At 40.5% G+C, this 24,397-nt stretch overlaps 2 protein-coding genes across 11 annotated transcripts in view; both read left to right on the forward strand.

Moving 5' to 3' along the window:
• Positions 1 to 152: 152 nt before the first annotated feature.
• On the forward strand, positions 153 to 16,223 carry TCP11L2 (t-complex 11 like 2). 10 transcript variants are annotated; one of them, XM_074539292.1, is made up of 11 exons: positions 153 to 285; positions 3,488 to 3,609; positions 5,588 to 5,990; positions 6,999 to 7,134; positions 7,378 to 7,498; positions 8,231 to 8,451; positions 9,328 to 9,464; positions 10,494 to 10,681; positions 12,038 to 12,219; positions 12,938 to 13,110; positions 13,597 to 16,223. In XM_074539292.1, exons 3-11 carry the CDS (start codon positions 5,639 to 5,641, stop codon positions 13,839 to 13,841), a joined length of 1,755 nt encoding a protein of 584 aa, XP_074395393.1. In that variant the 5' UTR covers positions 153 to 285; positions 3,488 to 3,609; positions 5,588 to 5,638; the 3' UTR covers positions 13,842 to 16,223. The 10 variants fall into 10 exon arrangements, with proteins under 10 accessions (XP_074395393.1, XP_026651745.1, XP_026651744.1 ...); XM_026795944.2 differs by lacking the exon at positions 153 to 285 and adding an exon at positions 483 to 939 and having other exon boundaries at positions 3,485 to 3,609; XM_026795943.2 differs by lacking the exon at positions 153 to 285 and adding an exon at positions 483 to 939.
• A 1,008-nt stretch (positions 16,224 to 17,231) lies between these two features.
• Positions 17,232 to 24,397, forward strand: part of POLR3B (RNA polymerase III subunit B) — a 73,617-nt gene continuing 66,451 nt past the window's right edge. Inside the window, exons 1-6 of the mRNA XM_005491177.3 lie at positions 17,232 to 17,389; positions 18,853 to 18,885; positions 19,402 to 19,458; positions 19,542 to 19,606; positions 19,989 to 20,064; positions 23,152 to 23,252. Of these exons, the coding sequence (XP_005491234.1) occupies positions 17,324 to 17,389; positions 18,853 to 18,885; positions 19,402 to 19,458; positions 19,542 to 19,606; positions 19,989 to 20,064; positions 23,152 to 23,252 (398 nt within the window). The 5' untranslated portion in view covers positions 17,232 to 17,323. The remainder of the gene's footprint in view (positions 17,390 to 18,852; positions 18,886 to 19,401; positions 19,459 to 19,541; positions 19,607 to 19,988; positions 20,065 to 23,151; positions 23,253 to 24,397) is intronic.

Here is a 24,397-nt window from a genome sequence, read left to right on the forward strand (position 1 = left end):
CCCTGGCAGGTACTGCTAGCCCAGTGGGTGCGTGAGGCTGCCAGTGCACGAGGTCAATACAGCAATAAGCAAAGCATTTATAATGATAGTGCTGCACTGCCCCGTGCTGCGTTCCTCAGTGGGCGCTCAGCAAGCCTCCGGACACCACAGCCGTGAGCGAGACGGGTGACTAAACTCAGCACGGGGCCGAGTGGCTCCCCTGAAGCCGCGGTGGCGGAGGTGGCAGTGCTGCGGGGAGCCAAGATGGCGCGCGGAGGGGCGCCACACTGCTCCCCCATCGATAGGGTAAGGAAACGAGGGCAGAACGTAGTTATAGCTCCCTTTGCAGCGCAGTGCACAAAGGCGGGCACACGCGGCGTGGGACACTGTCCCGTTCCCCCGCACGCCCGGGCTCCGCGGGGTCGGTGTTCCCGTCCCCGACGCGGCCCGGGGGCGGGACCGAGGCGGCCCCGGCCCGGACGGACGGGGCCCTTCCGTAAACACCACCCGGCCCATCCCCCGGCCTACCCCCGGCACGCCGGCACGGCCCACTGCCAGCGCGGGGGAGTCCGTCGAAGCATCTTCCCGTGTCGCCGCATATTTCCCCAAACTTAGTGTCCAGTCGCAGGCAAAATGAGGAGATACGGTTAATTTCTACCGGCATAAGCGGAGGTTGGCCCAAGCGCCGTGAATAACTCGCCGCTGGCAGGCAGGAAAAGATGACGCACCTCCCCGCTTCCACCGTCAGAGATGGACGTGCCCGAGGAAGACACTAATAGTCCGGGCTGGGTCTTTAAATCTCAAGGGGGGAGTTGTGTGCGGCCGTGGCGAGCGTTGTGTAGGACGGCGAGGGGCAGCGGTGAGTGACCGGCTGGGGACAGCAGGGCAGGGCTGCTCCGGCCGGCCGGCGGAGCTGACACGCTGCGGGGTGTCCGGGCACACTGGGCCATGAGTCGCGGGGTGAGTCCGGGACAGTGCTAGCTCGGGGCTGCCACCCTCCTGTGTGGTGTGGGTGGCAGGGAGGTAGTGGACTGGCCCGTCGCTCTGCTGTCCCGGTGGGGAACCCGCTGCAGCAAGTGGGTTTCGCAGTTCCTGCGCTGGGTCCGTAGTTCTCTCCTTGCCCCGTGTCTCCTGGGCTTTCGCCTTCCCTTACTGTCCGCCGGGACGATACGCCCCGACGGGCGCAGCCGCAGGGTCCCCCCGTGCAGCCCTGGTGAGCAGGGCAGGGGCACCCCGACACCTCCCCGGCGGACGGGGGCTGGGGCGCTTAGGGGTGGGTGCCCGGGCTCGTCTTCTCTGGGGCTGACAGGGAGTGTTCTCTCCTTGCCTCTCCCCCGGACTCCCTCCGCCCGGACCTGTCCTTGGAAACGCTGTTTGTTTTGGTCGGAGGGTGCCAAACTCCTGCCTTTGCTAAGTGTTAAAAACATGGGGCCGGGGGAGGAGACAGGCAGCGAAACAGATGGAGGAAGAGGAGGAGCCGCCGGCTCCCCTCGGTGTCTCTCCCCCCGCGGGGGAGGGCAGCCGGCAGGACGGCCCCGGTCCCATCGCCGGCCTGTCCGGGCGGAGGTCACTCCCGCGGGCAGCGCTCGGGGCGCTCGGCCGCGGCTCACTCTCGCCAATAGGGTTTTTTAAGCCTTCACGGAGAGAAGTATCTCTTCCAAGAGCTGTGAAACTAGAAAGCTAAAGGGGAGAAATACCGGCTGTAAACTGTGAAAAATGAGGCGGGAGAAAATGCAAGTAACTCCTAACAAAGGCTCTTTTCTGTTCTTGTGTGGTGAGTGCTGACAGAGGTGGAGTCAGTGAAAGGGAAACTCTAGACCAAATGAGATTCAGTCGGTGCCAGTTGAAGATAGTAAGAATGTGAACCCAGCAGAATAAACAAAGTTAAGACTTTCATAGTGGTAAAACTGGACAGAGCACTCATAAGTCTCTGTGTCCATGCACACTTCCTTTGAACAAAGCAGGGCTGTGGAAAACCTTTGCTTGAAGATGGTATCTGAAGAAAATACCCAACTGTGAAACTCTTTCTCCCTCCTTCCCCCAGGTGCTTCATAAAATAACTTCTAAAGCAAAGCTACAGAAATAAAAAGTGTGTTTGTGTATTCTAAAACTAACCTGATCTTGCACTCTTAGTAAGTTCTAAATGAAGAATCTAGTTGGGTGATGCAGTAACCAATTAAGAACAAGATGCCTTTAAGCATCTGCAGTTTTGTATTAATTTTCTTTTTACTAAAAAGAATAATCCTCACCTGTCTAAATAGCAGAAATGTGAAAATTTATTTCCTTATAGCTGTAATCTTGGGGTTGGTACATGTAGAAGATACTTTTAGCTTGGTCTTCCAAAGCATTTATTCTTAAAAAACCCTACAGTATGGACTGATTGAAAGAAAGAAAATAGTGTCCAACCTAATATAAATATAAATGTGGGTAGTCTTTAACGTAGCAGAATAAAACAGGTTGTAACCTCAGGCTGATCCTTTAATAGAACTGTTGGGATATTAATATGTGTATTAAAACAACAGCCTAATATGTAATACTTTATAAGCAAAATTTAAAAAACCCAAGATGCTATTGTTTATCCAAGATGGTGAGTTACAAAGAGATCTTGCAAGGCTGAATTTTGACATATTTTTATGTGACTGTTATATACTAATTTAAAGTTCTAAATGAACTTAGCTGTTAGTTATTAATGAGAACTTCTGTGCTATCTAGAAAAACATAAGGAAAATCAGCTCTTCCAGTGTATGCTATAAAGCAAAGACTGAATAATCCGTTGACTATTGTTGTAACTAATTAGAAATGCCATTTTTGGTTTGTACATACCTTTCATATGCTCAATGACTGTATTTTTGCCTAAGTGTTTTAAATTGCCTGTGCAGGTTCTGCTTGTATATTCATGTACGTTCAGTTTGATGTGTTTATCTTTTAAAAGTAGAATTTAGCAATAATGTTCTGAATCTGCAGACTACACCCACTCTTACTTCCTATTGTACTTGAAGCATTCTACTAGGAAATGTATTTAGTGTGGCAAAAGATTGCAGTGGCTTTTTGAGTGTCACCTCCTATTGCAGTGTTGAAACTTCTTACTTAAGCCTTCTGAAGCCCCCTACTGACAGCTCTGCTGTCTGTATATGTGCATATATTGTGGGAGCAGGTATGGTTTTGATATGTCAAAATGCATGTGGATCTTTGAAATGCAACTGTGCATTGATCCTTTGCTGGGACTAGTGCTTAAGGACTTAATGTATATGGACTTCTAATTCTACCTTAACCACTTCATCTTCTTAGAAATCAAGGTGGGGTGGAAAATGTCAGTGCTGACTTGCCTTCATGGCTGGTTTAGTACTTCTGTCAGAAGAACCTTGCAAAGCTAAATGTTTGTTAACATTGTCATGCCTACAGGTAAGAGGAAGTTGATGAAATGATGATGTGTAAATTGTGTGAGAGTATTTGGGGTTTTAATGGTCATTTACCTTCTTCCATGTTCTTAACACCTGAACTGAAGCAGTAGACACGCCGTGAATTGCTCACACTCCGCAAGCAATTTGCAAGACTTGGGGCCACTGCACTGCAAACAACATTAATCAAATCTTTTGATGGACCACATCCTGCAACATTAATATTTTGGAGGTTAGTTATTTGTATGGAAATAAAGGGGTGATATACAATATTAAAGCCTGGAAATACAGTGTTCTTATATTGATTTTAAAAAATTAGTTGGAGGGTAATAAAAACTTTGCACACTGTGTACAGTGTACTGTATTTAAATGAGCAGTTCGACATGAAGAACCTCAAGTATGTTCTATAACTAGTTTGTTGCAACTAGTTTCTGATCTTCACTAACTTTGAGATCTGTAACAGATTTTAATTGAAGAAATATTTTGTTTTTTCTCTAGCATTAACTAGTGACCCATTTCTAATTATAACTTAAATACAATTTCCAAGCCAAAATATCTGTGTGTAGTGTTTTTTAGGTTCTCTTGCAACTCTGTCTTGTTTAGCCAATACTGTTTTAAATATTTGCTTCTGAGAAATTATAAAATTGCTGTTCTAATAAGAGTTATGATGCTTAAGATCACTGGTAATGTTGCAAGTTCTGAATGCATGACCTCTGAGTTCTAGTCAAGTGTCTCTCAGTGGCTCCTCCAGTACTGTGATAAACTGTTAGCTGTGTTCTTGCTAATGGGACCAATTCTTTTCACAAAAAAAAACAGTGTAAAGTATGACATAAGTAAGGTGCTCAAGTGCATCCTCTTTCCTCTTGGGGGAGGAGGAAGAGTAAACACACACTTAAGAAATGTTAATAATTTCAATTAACAGGGGGGTGCTCATCAGTGTAGTAGCTCATCAAATTATAAAGGCCTATTCAGGATGAGTTGGTACCCAAACAGTCAAAAGCTTTAGGCTGTAGCTAGGTGCCAGTATAAAGAAATCTTAATTTTCACTACCTTTTGTCTATCCCAGGACACCACAATATGTTGATTCACATAAGTACAGACAAAGATCATCCTTTTATTGCTAAAAGTGTCTTTTTTCCAAATTCAGCAGTTGCAAAGTGTGGTATTCCCTGCCTACTGAAGTTGATGTGATTTAATAGTAAATGAAGTTATCTGTTAAATTTGCTGATAGAAATCATTACTGCCTATGTCACTTCATGAAGTCCACTACGGAATGCTTCGTGGTCATAATTGGAGATGGACTGCTACTTTTGGTATCCGGGCCAAATTCCTTTGGTAGTAATTACAGCTGACTTCCAGATTCTCATTTTAATATAATTATGAACATATTTTTCGCTTCCTGTCATGCAGTTGTTAATCATCTGTATCACACTGTGCAGCTGTCCACATTTTCTGCAATTGCAGATTATCTCTGGGAGGCAGTTTCTTCACAAAGACAGAAACACTATGAAGCACAACACTTGTCAGTGGAGGTTGTTGTCTCTGCTAAATAGAATGTTAGAGGCTCAGAGTTGCCATTTGACTTAACCAGAAAACCTATCCACCCACCTTCACCCCTAGGAGGATTGGTTTTTGGGTCTGTGCCATTGCTGGTCTGATTCTGAGCACAGACCCACCTGAAGCCAGACTTCCAGCTACATCCTGTCAGAAATGTAATATTCTGAATTACTTGCCTGTTCTCTGCCTGCAACTTCTGTGTTTGCTTCACAGTCGTTACACTCAGTGAGTCTGTTTGTGGAAGGAAACTCATTGCTACACACCACTTCTTCGTGAGGTCAGGTGGGGGATGGTGACATCACCAAATGCCTTTATGGACATTGAAAACTACCAAAATTCTTGCAACAAGTAGCTTCAGGTGTTCCTGTGGGCAGTCTTACATTATTTTAAATATGACCAATTTAGGGACTGTCTCCCACAGATTCATTAAGGTATGAAACAGCTGAAGGTACAAAGCTTTCTTACAGAAAAGGTATAGTTTGTTGATAACTATATGATTCTGTTTTTGTCAAGCCGAATCCTTTCCTTTGCTTTTCCTGTTTAGGAAAGGCAACTATTTGATCTTCATTCACAATATAATGATCAGTAGCTGACTTTTGAGAAACAAATAAAAGTAAGTGCTGGTTTTATGGGAATTGTGTTTGTCTTTCCAGGTCTTGTTTACTGTGTAAACAAGGTAAAGGGATTCAGAATGCCTCTCAGTGATGACCAGAACAGTGACTCAGATTCTTCACGGCTCTCAGAAAGCACAGTTTCTTCCAGTGACACAGAATATTCCAGGCAGAGCTTTAACAGTGATTCTTCAAGCAAGCCCAGCTCCCCAGCGTGTAAGCCTGTTTCAGCCTCACCTGCATTGTGCATGGACCAATAAGGCTAACTTACCTTGTTTCTCCTTGCTGTCATGGGTAGAACCTGGGATTCTGAATCTGTGTAAGAGTATTAACAGAGAGGCATGGCTTTCTCTGTGCTGTGAAGCAGTGCATCTCCTGTGTGTGGAACACCAGCAGCAGCTGTATCCATGGGGGTCTCCCTGTGCACTCCTACCCTTCAGAAAGTGTAAGAAAAGTGTGTCACCATGGTCTTCCTAACCTTGACATTGGTAGCAGCCTCCCACTCAACCAAATGTGCTTTTGTGCAAAGGGTGGGTTTCTTCTGTTTGATCCCTGCACTTAAAAATTATTTCGGTAACTTACAGATTTGTAATACCATACCAAGTTACATGTAATTATCTTGAATTCACATTCTTCTTTCATAAATACTAGAATCAAACAGAAAACACACATTTGCACAGAGAGGATAATTTGAGTAATGGTAAATAAAACCTTGGTTATAATATGGTTTCTCTGTATCTGTAAGCATTTGCAGACCATGCTTACTTCTTACATCTATGTAAATTAAGTCTTATATTAAAACAAGCTTATTAGTGGAGCTGCAGTTGGCAGCTGACTCTGTCTTTCTTTGTTACCAGCCTTCCAAATACTAAATTATAGAATTTAAAGATTTAGAAACTTCAGGAATTTGCTCTTGTTTTTCAGTGTGAAGTTTGTTTTGTCATTGCTGCTAGCTCCTAAAAAAATGAGTATAACTTAATTCCACAGCAGACTGAAGATCTACTGATTTTAAGTGGAGGGGTTTGTGAGTCAGTAACTTAGGAACCTCTTCAAAAGCCATTGTGCTTGGAATTATAGTGGACATCTAGTATCTCTTACTGCCCATGCTTTTGGTTGGGTGGCTTTGACAGAACAGTTAGTAGGAAATCTGTGAAATGCAAGATCCTGTTTTAAAGGAAAAAAAAAATCTTAGTTCAGATGCGGAAATATGAAAATGCTCCTCAAAATATTTTGAGGCTTGTGTGGTGTTTCCTCACAAACACACACACCCCTGATAAGCTGGGAGTTTCCTGAGTTAGTGTTTTAGGAAGATATAAAGACTTGGTAATCTTGTGTTGCTTCTTCTAGAGTACTGGAGTCCAACTAGCAAGTAGTAAAATTTCTAGGTTTTAGTATATTCAATTGCACTTATCAGCTATAGATATTTAGCTTGAATTGATCTTGTTTGTTCCAGCAGCTAGCCCTCCCAAGGTTATCACATTTGATGAACTGATGGCAGCTACAAGAAATCTGTCAAACTGGACTCTAGCTCATGAAATTGCTGTAAATGCAAATTTTTGCATAAAACAGGAAGACTACCCACAAAACAGGTAAGAGCTTGAATTTTGCACAAAGTAGCACTGGTATTGGAAAGGGATGAGAAACGAATGGAGCAATCTAGACTGTGTTTAGGGACCTGATGATCTATCATCCAAGAAAGATGTGGTTGCACGGCATAGTATTTGGGGAGGTGTGTTTCCCAACAAGTGTTTCAGATCAGTCTCATCTGAAACAGTTACAAGGATGGAAGCTGGTTGTGAGTCTTCTCCATATCTAATTGACTTACTCCACAGCTTTGCAGGCACAGTGAAACAAATTGTACACAAGGCATTTTGGGATCATTTGGAATCGGAACTGAATGAAGATCCTCCAGAATACAAACATGCTATCAAGCTCTTTGAGGAAATTAAGGAGGTAATGTTCTTCTTTCTCTGCATTGATTTGTCAGCTTAGCTTTAAGAGTCCCTTAGTTCACCGAAGGGTCTGCGTAACTTATCAGACTCAACACCTTCAGATTTTCCTTTTATAATATAAAGCCATGATTATTCAGAACTGAAAATAGATGTCTATTTGTAGTATATTTATATTAACCAGGAATATGGCTGCAAACAAACAGTGGCATGTTCAGTCAGCTTTTACTGCACAGTGATCAGTTGAAAGTCATCTCTTTTCCCAAAGCTTCACATCTCTACTAGCCTGTTTCCAGAGCCATACTGTGAGCTTAGGGCATGAACAACAGTATAAACATGATTGGACCTGCCCACTTAAACTTCATTGTTTGATTATCGCACAGGTGAGCATACAAACCTTCAATCCCGGCACAACACTAAGCCATTCAAAACTTTAAGTTCATAAATGTTTGTTTTACAGGGTAGCCTCCCAGCTTTTGAACAGGTCTAGTTGTTGACTTGCTTTTTGTTTTATTGGTTTGAGCATTTTTGAAGAACTGTACTGGTTTCATTTTTTTTTTTTCCAAACAGTTCTTTTATCCCCACAACCTTTGATAATGTTCAGTCTTGAAATGTCTTGTTATAATCTGTCAGCTATATACACCTGACAGGACTATTAAAATTTCACTCAAGTGTGCTTACTAAGTGGTTTGGTCTTTATTGATAAGCTTTTTCTTTTTTGCTCCCTCTATTTTAGATTCTTCTTTCTTTCCTGACTCCTGGAGCAAACAGGATTCACAATCAAATTTGTGAAGTTCTTGACACAGATCTTATAAGACAGCAGGCAGAACACAATGCTGTTGATATTCCTGGGCTAGCTAACTATGTCATCAACACTATGGGAAAGTTATGTGCTCCAATAAGAGACAATGACATAAAACAGTTAAAAGCAACTGACAATATCGTAGAGTTACTGAGGTTGGTATTTGAGTGTGGTGTTTGGAGAAAAAAATTGCTTTCTGAAAGGGTAGTAGACAGTGGAAGGTGGGGGGCTGGGTAAAGGAAGTCTGAAGTTGTGTCAGTTTGCATAACAACTGTTCTTAAACCATAGGAGAACTTCCTGAAGCGTTAAAGAAGAAGAGCTCTGACATGCTGACCAGATTGTGTATCTCACTTTGTAATGAAATGAGTAGGATACCTAGATGAAACTGGGCAGCTCTGAATATCTAAACCAACAACTGTATTGCAATAATCTCTGTTTCAGAAACTTTCTGTCTTGCTCACTCTTACAAAATGCAAACAGCACACTTGTACTGTTTCTTCTTGAAGAGTTAATTGCATGCTTCTTTTGGAAGGCCAAACTTTGGATTTACAGGCTCTTGAGTTAAGATCTTATCACTTGAACTAGGGCAAAACATTTGCATAACAGGGCAGAAAACCGTGTTCCTGAGGTACGCTGAAATATTAAGACTAAATGGTAGTTGCTCTACTGTGTGTGTATATGGGAATCAAAACAATTGCGTCAGGAGGATTGTTTCTCTTAATGCAGTCAGTGACCAAAAAGTTAAAATCTGTTAATTTTAGCTGAAATATACCAATTCATGTAGTTTTTCAAAAACTTACAGGGCTGTAGTGTTTAGTGATGCTACATCAGTTCTGTTCTTTATAACTTAGGCCAAACCTTATCTTCAAAAATCCAGATGATAGGTAATATATCTGTTACTCTGAAGTGCCAGTGAAGGCCTTCACTTCTCCAGAATTGAAATTAAAGTGATAGTGTACATGTGCTTCACGTGTGCTGATGAAAATCAATAGATTAAATTAAAATGTGAAATTTTAAATTCTTCTTTTCAGACAAATATTCCATGTTTTGGATCTGATGAAGGTGGATATGGCAAATTACACAATTAAAAGCCTTAGACCATACCTCTGGCATAACTTGGTGGACTACGAAAGAACAAAATTCCAGGAAATTCTTGAGGAAACACCAAGTATGTACCGTGCTATATTAAATTTAAACTTTGCTTTGAAAAGAAGCCCATTTAAATACATGCTGTGAAAACTCTACAACAACTCTACAAATTGTAGTTAACTTAGATGAAAACTTCAATTTCTTGTCTGTATGTAAGTAATGGGAAAATTTTTTAACAAGCAAGCTATCACTGGATGGTTGCTTAACTTGCTGTCAAGTTTGTCTGTCTGTAATCTGAGGCACCTTCAGACAAACTTATATTTCCTGAATTGGATGGTGTCTGAAAAACAAACAAGTGGTGACTTGTGCTGTTTGGATGCAGAAGCCCTCCATAAGATGAGCCTTTTCTCTTTTGTGTGCAACTGTTCAGTTGTTAGTGTGAAGTAAGCATGTAAAACCAGTTAGTGCACCTGAAAGCTGGAAGGGCTAAGATCTATTTTTTAATAAACAAAAGGCAGGCTCTGAACAAAATTTCTTAGATGATGCAAAGTCAACTTGATCCACTATTACATGTTTTGTGTGATTTGGTTAAACAGTGTTCAGAAATACATCCTCCAAGAAGAATAAGTAAGCATGCTAACATCTGGAGCAGGGGCTTCTAAAATGAGAGCTCTGAGCCACTGATAGGGCCTGCAGTGTTCATTTATGCAGCCTGAGAAGAACTGTACCAGAACAAATCAAACGTTTTAATCTTCCTTCACCTGTACCTTTTAGTCTTATATCCTACCTGATAAGTGGTTTCTCCAAAAAAGGGAAAGCAATCCTTTGGGAACTCAAACTTTGAGACTTCTGTTACCTAAAAATCTTGTCTGAAGTCTTAACAATTTGTGGCTGAGTTTGTACAAACCAGGTAGAATTTAAAGGTGACCAGTGGAATATGATCAGTGGAAGAAAGGGAGAGAATTACAATTTGTGAAGACTCAGCTGTCCATTATGTTTAAGTCTTCAGAAATTGAATTCTCTTCTGTATACAAATCTTTTTTTTTCTCAAGGTAGTGCTTATTTTGATGAAGGCATGCAGTAAATCTGTGCTATTTACAATGCTTAGGTGCCCTGAATCTCACAACAGAATGGATAAAGGAATCAATAGAGGATGAATTGTCATCTATTTCTGATGAGTCTTCATCGTGCCCTGGTGCTGATAGTAGTTCAAAACCAATTATTAGTCCTACACTGGTGCTAAACAATGGCTACTTGAAACTGTTACAGTGGGATTATTGCAAAACAATTCCAGAGGTAAGAAATGTATTTTGGTGTCTTCACATTACCAGCTATATGAAATCATTAGTGTGATACAATAAACTTGCTATTCATGACAGTAAGTGAATACTCTTTTGCACTCCTTTAATTTCTGCACAGTAAATCTGAAATTAGGAGATTATATTCTAGTTCAGATTCTGAAATTTGAGATGGGCAAGTCAACAACCAGAAAAGAACAAGGTAAAGGTTGTTCTCGCTCTTTCCAATCATAGCTCACCAGCTCCACCCTAAGAGCAGTCTTGGCTGTGGTCAAAGGCTGGGCCTTGTATTGACAGTACTTTGCTTTCTCTGTCTTTAAAAGAACTGATTGTAGCACTCCATTTTTCTAACAGCAGCAGGAATTGGTGGTATTGCTCTTCAGAACAGAATCAGTAAAAAACTTGAGTTCTCTGAAGTAGGTGTTTTTCCTTTCAGTGTAAACTATTGCTTCAAGATTAAGTGTTCAGTTTTTCCCTCCAATTCCTGATTACTGACCTCTGCAACTTTCCATAAAGCCAGTGGGAAATTTGTCAGCAGTCAGGGCTAACATTTGCATTTCCAGAGAGGGCCTTAGCTACATGTAGGATGGCCTGGCAGAGAACTTGTTAAATACATGGGGATGCTCTTGGTGTTCTCAGTCAGTGGACAGAAGTGAAACCACTTCCTTACCTTTCTGTGAGCAGTTTTGAGTAAGATCTACATACAGATGTCCTCTGGTAGATCTAGCTTGCCATACTATGAAATTGCTACTAACTGCAGTTGGATGTTAATGCCCCTGTGCTGCTCAGGATGAACTCTTTGTAACCTAAAATGAACTCCAGCTACATCTTGCTGTGGGGATTACTTATGCTCTTGGTATGATCAGCTGGCTTTTTGCCTGGAGCGGATTATGTATCACTTGCAGAACCAGCTCAGGTGGTTGAATTGGTCGTTGTCAAGCACAGTTGTTCATTATTATCCATCAGTTACAAATCTTGGCATTTTTTTCAAAAGACACCCAAATCCAGAAGACAGTTCTATATGTAACTTGGTCATTACAATGTCTTCTGGATCCTCTGAGCATTCTATGTCGTGGGCTGAATTGTTTGTTACAGATTTGTCAGCAGTGATATGGAATAAGATGCAATGTACTCAGTTTCCTCATTACTTTTCTTCCAGCCACAGGTTTACTTCTGGTACTTGTACAAAATGCCACTTTATACTATACTACACTACATATTTAGGGTATTTCAGTTGCTGTCTGCTCTGGGTTTGTGTATTTGTGATTAAAAATAGTGCTTCATGACTACATCCTAGATCTCTTTCCTAGATCTTCTCCTTATTCCTAAATTAGTATTATTGTTTCAATTCTAGACTCTAATAACAGATGAAGTTCGTCTTCAGGAGTTGAGAGAAAAGCTCAATCAATTAAAAGTCATAGCTTGTGTTTCTCTCATAACAAACAACATGGTGGGTGCAGCAGTTGTAGATGTGCCTGATTTCACTGATCATCTGAAAAGGATCTCCCTTCCTCTTCTTGAAGGCATGAATAAGAAGTAAGGCCTTTTTTTACTCTTTTTTTGATGGTAAATAATTGGAAACAATTCTAGTGTCATAGCTGGTGCTTGTTATTAATAGGAAGATATGGAATTTGAATAATTTATATATTCCCTTTATGATACAAGGCCACTATATGTTAGACAAGTGTTTTCAAAGGTAGATTTTAATGAAATCTTAGTCTTGGTGTTAGTGTGCAAATTTTGGAACCTAGTAGTGAAGTTCATTCATACACTCCTAATACTGGGGAGACTGTGGCAGTACATTTACTAAATCCTCTTGGGAGTTGCTTCAGGCTTGTTGTAGGTAGTTCAAGTTACTTGGCTCCGTATTTCTTTGGCTTCTTGTGCTACAGGCAAGTCTGATGTATGTGACTGTCTTTTAAAAGAGTTTTCCACTCTGTTTTTTCTCATGAAATGCTGTGCACATGGCCCAGAAAAACAGCTGGGCACAAGGATAAAGTGAACTGGTGTCACTGCTGCACACATGAAATTACTTTTCCCATTTGTATCACAGCTAGGTCCCGATTTTAATCTTCCACATAGGAATTTTCCTGTATATGTAGATTTACATAAATATGCAGCAAAAGATGAAAACTTTTCAAAATCCTCATTGCAGAGACCAGGTTGAAAATAAAAGGGAAAGGAGACGTGTGAGAGCAATTTACGACCTATGCTAGAGAAACTTAAGAATTTAATACTTTTCCCTTTCTTCCAGAAGTTTTGACTTGAAGGAGGCTCTGCATGCTATTGGCATCCAGATTTGCAGCATAGTGAACAAGTCGCTAAGTGAAAGAAGTCTTCCCACTCTTAGTGAAGAAATGCAGAGTAATTTAATGGGTCAAATCGCTCATATTGTTGAGAAGAATAATCCTGTCTGTTCCTTGATTGGTTAGTAAGAGACTACCTAATTGTTGTACTGTATGTGTCTGTTTATAAACTTACTGGCAGCAAGCTTAATCAGCTGTCTCATTATCTTCTAAAGCTCTTTTCTTACTGCAGCAAAATACTGGCTCAACTTAGACTAAGGATATGGTGTTTACTTGGAAATGGTATTCTGGGTATGCTGCAGAGCGTGGTTAGTCACAGCTGGAAATAATTGTAAAAGTGCATGTAGAGACAAACCTAGGCAACCTAATATTTTGGAGAAGAATTTAGATAAAATGAGTCTTTAGTCTTCTTTCTGTCCATTCTGGGTTTAAACATACTGTTTAAAAAACTTAAAGTATTGTTTCCCACTCCAAAACAATCTTGGGAAAGAGTTGCTGCTTACATGTTGGATTTTTTGCTGTGCTGATGTGCAGGGTACTTACAAAGTGACTGTGGCATCATCTTGGGTTTACATTTGTTCTGAGCATACTTTATATTCCATTTCAGACAAACGAATCCAGCTCTTCATGAGAAGCTTGCTTGCTCTTCCGAGTTTTCAGAAGTGTATGCCTACTATGCCAGGAGGCCTTTCTGTGATTCAGAAAGAGATAGAGTTTCTGGGATCTCAGTATGCAAGCATTGTAAACTTCAATAAAAAAGTGTATGGACCATTCTATGCAAACATACTTAAAAAACTGCTTTTTCCTGAGGCAGCAATGGAGAAAACAGAAGCAGAAACATCTAGCAATTAAAAAATGTACCCTTGTTTTTAATCTTCCAAGACAGTGGGGAAGTCACATCTCTAAAACAGCCTACTCCAGTAACTGTTGATAGGGAAAGATCTTGTAAAATGCATACAGATAGTTTCTAAAATTCACTGTAAAGAAATGAATGTCAAGGTCATATATATATTTTAATAGAAAAATATTTGTTTAATGGATTTTCACTTGTAATAGCCAGTGAATTATTAATTTCCATAGCAAGCATTTATTATGACTTGCAGTGGGAAAGAGCTGGCAATGTACTTACTGTTTTGCCACCATCAAAACAATGTTATTTTTCAACTCAAATATATTTACATATAGCAATGCATATTAGGAAATGAGAAAACAACTGTAGATAAAATGTACTATGCTTACATAGTATTTTTGTAGAGTAACATCTCAGACAACAGTCATGTTTCTGAGAATACTTTGAAGAAGAAAGTATAGCATAACTGCTTTAGTAACCAAACCCAGGTTCATACCAGGCCAAGTTCAGGTACTCCTGCAATTACTGGACCCAGAACTTTGCCTCTGTTACATTAAGGAATGCCAGTGTTACAAGCTGTTTGCAGGATAGCAGTTACAGAAGCAGCGTTCACAACTTCAATTATGAATGATTCAGAACTTCTCAACTCTGAGATTAACGATAAACACCTGAGAAACATGATGTTGGGGGTGGAGTAAATTTCTGTATATAAATGTGTTTATAAGCATTTTGTTTACTCGGTGGAGGTCAAACAGAACTTTTGAGATGTGTATGTATTGATCTTTGATTGTAGTGGATGGGTATTAAGTATTTTTAAGTTAGGTCTTTCTAACCTTTGTTCCCAAAAGCACTTAACCCTGACCTCAGAGTGTACCACAGAAGAACTGCCCCTTTCATGCCCTTATCCAACACAATGTAAATTTTCACAAGATATTCTTAGATCTGAAAGCAAGAGCCTGAGTAATTAGTAATTTTTGAAAATATTATTATATTCACTTTTTTACGGAGTGTATGAGAAATGCTCCTGTTTTCCTCAAATTTCTTTGGACTGTGCCCCAATACTTAGATTTAAGAATACTTACATTTAAGGCATTGGGAATCTTGCATACAGCAAATGAATAGGATTGAAATAGAGAAATGTGGAAGTGAACTCCTTTAAGTTCACACAGGCTTTATCTTGTGTATTTCAGATTAGTGGGATTAGATAATGCTGGAATACATATTATAGACTTGTTCTTGTCTATGAAATTGAATAATTTACTTGAAAATGATATTTTAATATATTACCATATGATACTCCTTTTAAGATGTCATATATAGAAAACCTTGGTGTGGTACAAGTTAGAGCTTGTTTTTAATATTTTATATTACAGTCTATTTTTTATGAAGAGACAAAAATAACCTGTAAAAGCATAATGTGTCACACAAATTGTTTATGTACATTACTGTGTCTATCATAAAGGTCTAAAAAAACCTGGGCATTATTAGCACTGTGGTTTTGTAGTCCATTTCTACAGGAATGTGTACCCTTTATAGCAAAGGAAATTACTTCTATTCAGTTGTTCTTCAGTGTCCAAGGACTTCGGTCGCATGTAAATGTTAAGGAAAACTTTCTTCAAAATGCCTTTTTAGAGAAATTTCTCCAGTGCACTTCTCTTCTACCCTCTGTGAAAACATTGCACAAAATAAAGATGAATACATGTTTTAAAGGGAACTGTTTCCTGGAAAACCTAGGAGAAAGGAACTCTTAGACTATCATAACTGTGCCACTAAGTAAGCCAGGCTTGCTCAGATAAATATGAAATTTTGGTAGGCAATCCAAAATCATTAAGAGAAGAATGAATTTAAAAAACAGCTAGAGGGAATGAGTCTTAGTGATTTGCTACAATTTCACACATACCTACATGATTTTGAGCTTCAGCCAAAAGAGGATTTTATGAACATTTGAAGGTGATCGCTAATATGATTATGAACTTTTAATTGTAATATTTTATATCCATTCTATTGTACAAATAGATATCAAACTTCAGCTCTTTAATGAGCTGGGAAAACTCTCATACTAGTTTTTACCACTAAATACTCAACGCATAGCATTTATTTGTGGGGGTGGGGTGGGGGTTGGTGATTAAGGTGACTTGCAAGGGGCATTTTATAGCATGGCCTCTGTTTCAAGCGATTGTTCAATGTGTTTTAATTTAATGTTTCAAACAGGGACATTGCATCTGTTTGATGTCATGTGTTGCATGCTGTTTATGCTACTGTGGCTGAAATGCACTTGACTCTACTCAGAAGTTGTCCTTGTGAAACAAGATGCCATTCTGTAGCAGCTTTGTTTAAAACCAAGTATTTGAGGGTTTGTATGCATTAAATTTTGTTTGTGATAACATCAGTGGTGAAAAGTCATTTACACAAACGTTATTAAATGCAACAGATTGTTAAATGGCAAAGATAAATTACTCCACTAATATTCTGTTGTGACTGTTTTTCTGTTACTTCTCAGAAGCAGCTCCAGTGTAGAGTAGTGACTTTAAATCAGCTGTACAAATAATATTCAAAACAGTTGCCTGCTTAAATCTGACTGCTTGGATGAAGGATGTATTGGGTTTGTATGGCAGAGTAGGAGGGGGAGTGGACGGCAGAGGTGGCTTCTGTGAGAAGCTATTCCAAGCTTCCCCCTGTGCCTGACAGAGGCCTTGCACGGATTAAACGTGGATTGCCGCGTATTAAACAAATTCTCCATTGACTGTGGGCTTTAGGCAGGAAACCAAATGGAAGGAGTCTTGAAGTGTTACTCCTCTTTAGGGAAGCAGCCTTAGTGTCGAGGATGGGTGGAGCCCAGACCCAACCTCGAGAATGTTACTCACGTGGAACCTGTGCCAGAGCAGACGTCTGTATGTGCTGTTTTGACACTCTTTTAGAACTTACTTACCAATTATTATATTTACATATATATATCTCAAAACCTCACTGCCACAGGAAGCTACAGAGATCACTAGTGCTTCTCGTTTTAATCTTGAACTGGGGCAGATGAGTAGCTCCCTATCTGCCAACGATTTTGGTGTCTCTGTACCACTGACCCTTGTAAAGGAGAACAAATAAATTTGTAGGTGATTCAGCTACAGCATTCAATAATAACAACAACAATAATAATAACACTAAAAGCTGGTTCCCCGCGTTGCTTTAAATACTAAAAACTGCAGGAAAGCCTTTTGAAGCCCAACTGCTCCGTGTCCCCTGCTGCCTCCCGACCCCCGCCTGCGCCGGCGGGGGCCGGTGACCGGCTCTCGGGGCTTCAGGGGGGACCCCGGGCGCTGCCAGCTCCCCAGTACCCCGGCGGGGCGGGCCGCAGGGCAGAAGCAAGGGCGGCTGTCGGGGCCTGGCTGCGCTCGGCGGCGCCCGGGCTGCGCGGGGCCGGAACCTTCCGGCGCCGCGCTGGAGCGCGGGGGGAAGCGCTGTGCTGCAGCGCCGCAGTGCGCGGGTGGCCATGGAGGCGCTGGGGCTCGGCGCGCTCACCCCGGAGCAGGCGGCGGCCCCGGTCAACACGGTGGAGGTCAGCGGGGCAAGGGGCAAGCGGCCTCGGGCTCTCCCGGAGCGTGGCCGGGCTGAGCTAAGCTGGGGTGGGGTGGAAGGAGTCTTCTGTAGGCGCACACGTGGAGTACCCCCTGCCCGTGCTGCGCCGCTCGGTGTGTGTTTGTGAGTGTGTGTGAGTGTGTGGGGGGGTGTCTGGTCCGAGCTGCCCCTGGGCAGCCCCTCATGAAGCCGGGCTTGGCCTCCTGAGGTGCCGTCCCGTCCCCAGCGTCTGCCCCGCCTGTATCCCCCGCGCAGAGTCGCAGAGCGATCCGGGCTGGAAGGGACCTCACAGCTCGTGTCCTTCCATCCCCTGCCATGGCACCGCCGCCTCCCGCTGCACCAGGCTGCCTCGTGCCCCTTCCAGCCTGCCCTTGCAGTATTCACTTCAGATTAAAATCATTAGTCTCATCCATAGGTCATCAGTTTAATTGCATGACTATTTAACAGATTAAAACCCTTTTTTAAAGACATAACACTTACATAATGAAAACCTGAAATCGAGCACGCTTCAGCTTTGCAGACTGCTAACGCTGCTGTACAGGAACCACGAAGGACCAATATTAAAAGCCGCACCATACTGCGTGTTTCTTTTTACTTCATTAGCTTTGCCATTATTAGATGTTAAATTGAGGGATCACAAGCAAGATTAGTAGATTAACAAACAGCAGCAGTGGAGGCTGAAAGCCAAGAGCACCATCAGTATTTCTGTGGAGAGAAGAAGGCTAACAACTTTCTATGGGTTTTTTATAATTTAATTTTGTAGTATTTTTAAATGGTAGTAGATAGAGAAGCGTATGAGGGCTGGAAGCACTCCTCCTAAATAAAAGGATTTTGTCTCCAACCAAAGATATTTGCAAGTTTTTGCACTGCCGTGGTGAGAGAAAGTGGGGCTGACATAAGGAGATGTTCCCTGTGCTTATCGGGGAAAGTGTAGGAATCTTGATATACTTAGCACTTGTCAGTACTTTTGCTAAATCTTTGTAGGATTTAGAGTTCTGGTAAGTGTTACAGAGAACAAGTGCTGCTCCCAGGTTCTTGCATGTATTTTTTAAAGACAAAGTTGTAGGAAATCTTCCCTTTCTAGGAATATAATTTACAGTGTTAACAAAGCCAAAAAATGTTAGTTGATCTTAAATGAGGACATGGTGTTAAAGAATTTTCTCAGAAAAATATATTTTCACATAAGCTGCTCTTAGGAAAGAGGCAGTGCCATTGCATCCTGAGAAAATGCTGCATGTGTGGTTTACTGAGATGATCCAGGTAGTTTTTATCCATATTTGTGGGCTTTAGACAGTTGGTTTTTTTTTCTAAATGGTCTGATTTAAAATAATGTTACTGTTCAAAAAACAACAATAATAAGAAAACATGCAGACAAAAAGGCTCCGCATGTTAGACATTTGGCTACTCCTTGGAAAGATGTTTCAAACTGTTTTATGTTTTCAGGAAAAATGGAGACTTCTTCCAGCATTTCTAAAGGTTAGTGCTACACACTCATTTCATGGTGTGAATATTTAATCTCCTTTCTAACTTTACCTTCTTCTGGCTTTTACTGTTTCCCAGGATACTTGTCCTCACTTTCCTGTGGATTTTGCCTTTTGTTTTAGTTCCTTGCAGTTATCAATAGTCTTGTTCCATAGATTGTTTTCTTGTTTAATTTACAGATTATTTTGTGGAGACATCCTCCTAGAGGTTTGCATATTGGTGTGGTTATTTTCAATCCGTACTGTATATATGTAATGTTTCCAGATTATTTTCCTGTTTTACTGGCTCTCAGAGACCCTATCCATGCTCTTTATATGACAGCTCCAGTGTAAGCTTTGGAATGTAGTGTAGAACCAGAGTGAGCAACCAGCCCCTTCCCAGAAGTTTGTCAGCTGAAAGAATTTAGCAGAGTTATCTAATATCTGAAACCAGTTATAAATGCTTGTATCTTAATTTCTGGCTCTGTGATTAACGTTACTGTTTTTATTTGCTGCGTGCATAATTTTTCAGGTGAAAGGACTGGTGAAGCAGCACATAGACTCATTCAACTATTTCATCAATGTCGAGGTAGGCTTTCCTGCAATGGGGGCAGAGTGGCTCGTAGTACTCAGAAAAGGCCATGGTTCCATTTTGTTCTTTTTCTCCTCCAGATAAAGAAAATCATGAAGGCCAATGAAAAAGTGACAAGTGATGCTGACCCAATGTGGTACCTGAAGTAAGTATGAAATGATTTCCATATCAGTAGCAGCATGAGTCTATCTCATGGGTTTGTTATCAGCTATAAAGTGTTCATAAGCACTTGTGTTGGTATAAATCAAGAGGATCTTTTCCATGACTTATCTCTTACTTTATGCAGTGAAAGATGGGAAGATTTAAAGGTTTATTGCACATGCAGGCTAAATTTTTGTTATTTGACCACAGCTCAAATGCAATGAGTTACTTTGGGAACAACCATTACTTTGGGAAGAACCATTGCTCATTATTAATCAATTTGTGTTCATCAAGTAATTTCATTTTTCAGTGTATGTAAAATTTTGCTTCCTTTAGGTTGCCTGAAAAATGCTTGCCTCATTGCTTATTTTGAAACTGTGTTACAGATACCTCAATATCTATGTGGGTACTCCAGATGTGGAAGAAAGCTTCAATGTGACACGACCTGTATCACCTCATGAGGTATTAATGTTTGCATCTATCTTGTTAAGTTTTTTTTTTATCTTGGGTATGTCTGGGATAATAGCTGCATGTAATTTTGAGTATGTGCATGTTACATTTGGTAGTGCATTGCATTCCACCATCACTATAAAAAGAAGCTCCAGAGACTTAAACATCATTGAATAAAGCTTTTTATTTTTATTTTAAATTGTTGAGGTTTTTTTGCTGTATTCAGTGTTTTGTGTTAGCTGAATTTGAGTGGCTTTCCCTGGAAGTAGTGAAAAGTAGTTCTCTTGCTTCAACTTGTGGCTCTCCTCATGACAGAGCTGAAGTCCTCATGCCATAATGTGGGGTTGTTTGATATTCTTATTTACATCTTTTTAATATTAGCCTTGCTACTGTCTGCACCATAGGTCACTTCAGTCTGTTTCCCTTCCAGTCTTTAGGAACTTGCATCTGATTTATTTTTAAAGTCTGATTCAGAAAGCAAACATAGAACTTTTAAGCAGAAACAGATGAAAATTGTTGAAATTACAAGAAGCTGCAGAAGAACATTACCTTCTGGGGAGTATATTTAATTTCGTTGCTGTAGGCATGTAGGTTAACAAATGGATTGTGTACTTCTGGAATAAAGATGTGTGTTGGAGGACATGCTGCTGTGACTGAAATCAGAAACACTCTTGGTTTTGACCAGCAGGATCTAAGATAGCTTCTGAAAAAGCCATAAGCTAACATAAGCTTTGAACTTTTTAGGATTGTTTTCTTGTATCTAGAGCCATCCAGGTCCCTTCAAAGTGCTCAGGAACACATTGTTTCTCTCCTGTTACTGTACTTTGAGATTTATACCACTGCCACAGAGGTAGTGACCCCTTCTTTTTGGCCTCTAAAGGGGGAACTGAGCTTGGAACTTGCACTTATTTACCTGCATGCAGCCTATTGTCAACCTCATAACTGAGTTCATGTATCAGATGCTTTTTTCCTTGCTGTATCCACTTAATACTTGAAATGTCTTTTTTGTCATCCAATCTAAACTATAATGAAATACATTCTGTGCTTAGGAGAAATTCTGTAAGAATCAGCTGTGCCACTTGGGCATAGCCCCTTTCTGTTTCCAGTGACCTGACTCAGATCTCATTTGGTTTGATGGAAAGCTTTGGAATAAAGCCAATAACTCAGCCAGATGTAATACATGATAGTTGATATATTTCACAAATGTGTAGCTAATGTTCAGTCAGTAGATGTGAACATGTGAAAAATGCGATAGGAAACCTTTCTTCCATATGAATGAAATTGCATGCAAAAAACTGTTTGTGGCAAACAACTCATATTCAAGAATTTAGGTTTTAATAATGCTTGCTTACTGTATAGCTAAAGTGACTGTACATATAGATGAAGGCAAAATAAATGCTTATAGAGCATACTGACATTGAGTTTAGAACGAGATACTCTTGTATCTCATGTGTTCTGATTGATGCTTAATGCTAGTGCATAATTTCTCTTTATTTTTAGTGTGCTGTACACAAATGGAGGCCACAGTTGCTTTCTTAAATAGGGTGCTGCTCAGGTCAGGCCTGGGTGCCTAAAAAAAAATATTAGACAGTCAGGAGTCTGCTGTTGTATTTCTCTGTTGAAAGCTCATAAAATTCCTTCCCCAAACCACCTAAAATCATTAGATTTTCATGAGGGTCTGAATGTATATCAAGTCACACTTGTCTTTTACTTTCAGGTGTCTGTAGTAAGACATTACTTTAAGGAAGATGATACAAAAATACACATGCTGGAATATTACACTGTGATTTGTATTTTATATGTGTCCTGTGTTAAAAAAGCACACACAGAGAATCCCAAGGCCTTTTTCCCCCAAGCAGTATTAAAGAGGCTAACTTTCTTTTTCCCCCAGTCCTTATGGGAGTTTCATGAACTATTCATACAGACAAATTTAAAGTAATTAGAATATGGAAATATTCTCAGTTACTTTTTAATTGGTTGTAATTGCTGGGAGCAGAATGGCACCTAGTTTCCTGCAAGGCATGGCTTGAAAGCTGCTGGGATATATTAGTATTTGATTACTGAAGAAGAGGTTTACTGTGTAGTGCAGAGAGGAGAAGCATCCAGTTTGTGATGATTCTTGAGGCATATTTTTCCATCGAGCTGCATCTTCAATAAGCAACATGATCTTAATTGCCTTTTATTAGTACATAATCAATACACTGAAAGGCTGCAGAAGTATAAATGTGCAAGTCTGACTACTGCTAAACCTGTAATCCTGGAGCTGAAAGGTAAAGCGTACTCAATGAAGTCACGAATGTCCTGCTGTGAGTTGCTCGGTTGTGTTCAGCAGATGCAGTAAGGTGTGTCTTGCATGAAGAGACACAATACCTTAAGGTCTGGCAACATCTTAGAGTGAGGCTGGGGAGAGCAGACCAGAAAGGTTGAATTAGAAATGATTGAGCCTTGAGGTATCTAATGCCATAGATATGTTTCTTCTTGGTCTTCTATGCTTCTCTTGGTCTCCAGGGAATTTGCAGATTCCCACAAATTCTGGGAATCTTTGCAGGAAGTGATTCTGTAGTGAGCCTTCTGTAAGTCATCATTAGAAAGGGTACCATATGGTGAGGTTTGCTCATTCTGGTAGTAAGGTAATGGTGTCTCTCTCAATCTTGTGCCTTTCCATTTTGTCAGACTTTAATATGGCAGCACAAGTCTTCAGCTGTTGGGAGTCTGCATGCAGAAATGTCCCTGAGCTGAGCACTGCTCAGACGCACTGTGGTCTTTGTGCCAGCTCTGCTGATTAGACCTGTTTGTTTAATTAGACCTGTTAATTAGAGAGTTTAAAAGTTAAGCTGTGCAGTGCTGTTTTCTGAAGGCACAGAGCTGCTTTTGAAAATCAGAGCAATTGTATTTGGATTTTCTTGGATTTAGTTTTAAACAAAAACAAAACGGAGAGTTTGTCAAATATTCTTCAGGTATGATGAAGATCTTGCTGAAGCTTTGTTTTGCTTGATTTCTTTGTGAGGACTTACAGGACAGAGCAAATACAGGCTGTTTTAAGAGATTCTTGAGCTTGAAGTCAGCACCTGAGCTGTTGCGTGGCTTTTGTCCTTTCAGTGCCGCCTGAGGGACATGACCTATTCCGCACCGATTACCGTGGATATTGAATACACCCGAGGCAGCCAGAGGATCATCCGCAACGCGTTACCCATTGGCAGGTGAGACGCCATGTACTGAGCTGCTGCTCTCAGTTTTCATTTGGTGCCATGCTGGGAAGTGTTTTTACTGCAAAACAGATGTAGGCCACCCTTGCTTCCTTGTTAAAAGAAACAGTGAGCAGGCAAATCTCCATAAACTGCTGTACAGGATTTTTTCGGTCTAAGATATTGTTTTGCAAAAGCTTCTGATAATGTCTCCTTCCAGAGAAGGATGGACACAAGCATGAATGTTGTCTCTAATTCTGTTGATATAAAACCACAGAGGAAAATGCATGCCTGGAGCTGCAGGCTGCATTATTGTAAAATGAAATGAAACATGTTTGCTTTGTAGCCAAATTACTCAGTCTTTCATACATACTATGTAGACTAGCATCTGTGGAAGGTGGATGATAAAACCAGTAAAGCAAGCATTACTTCTGCTGCACAAGTTAAGCTTTCAATTTAAAATTGCTTAAGTTACGTTACTAGACTGGCTTTAAGGGCATACATGCAAAAAAAGTGTTTTGCTGTTAAAAACTGGTAATATCTAGTCATTATTTCCATGGGAGATAATTTTACTCATCTGTCCCTAGGATTATGCTTGTTTCCTTTGGCCAGTGCTCTTGTTTGACATGCAATTTGGATGGGGACAGATGTTTCACTGGCATTTTCAGTAATGGCATTTAAGTATTCCACTTTACTTTATGCCAACTGCTACCCATTTCTGATATAAACAGCCAATGCATTAAGCTTAAATTGTGTTAAATTGATAGATTTTGCTTGTCATATGAAGCTTCTTATCTCTAGGAAGCACTTTCTCAGTGAAATATAGTGACAAGATTGCCTTTTTTTCCTCTGCAGAAGTACAGAATTTGAGTTCATCAGTTTACTTTTAAGTTATAAGAATATGAAAACAGCAAAGATTTAAAATAATTTATGAGATTTGAATACAAGAAGCATAGTCGAATCTTACTTTTTATTGAAGTAAATTTGAATTAAAAATTTCAGAGGTTGAAAATATTTGTGTGGTAGAACTAACAATTTTTGTCAGTACTTCATCCTGTCAGATCCTGAAGACCTCCATGAATGCAGACTGCCCAACTTCCCTGTGCAACTTTTGCACTGTTTGGCTGCCCTCATGGTGAAGAGGTTTTGTCTTATATGCA

The sequence above is a fragment of the Zonotrichia albicollis genome, chromosome 4, assembly GCF_047830755.1.
Source record: "Zonotrichia albicollis isolate bZonAlb1 chromosome 4, bZonAlb1.hap1, whole genome shotgun sequence".
Classification (NCBI taxonomy): domain Eukaryota; kingdom Metazoa; phylum Chordata; class Aves; order Passeriformes; family Passerellidae; genus Zonotrichia; species Zonotrichia albicollis.

Excerpts from the sequence above, each read along its gene's own strand:
- TCP11L2 (XM_074539292.1), top strand. The coding sequence starts at position 5,639 with ATGACCAGAACAGTGACTCAGATTCTTCACGGCTCTCAGAAAGCACAG. Across the intron at positions 7,135-7,377 it reads GAAGACTACCCACAAAACAG|CTTTGCAGGCACAGTGAAAC; the intron begins GTAAGAGCTTGA and ends CTTACTCCACAG. Across the intron at positions 12,220-12,937 it reads CTTGAAGGCATGAATAAGAA|AAGTTTTGACTTGAAGGAGG; the intron begins GTAAGGCCTTTT and ends CCTTTCTTCCAG.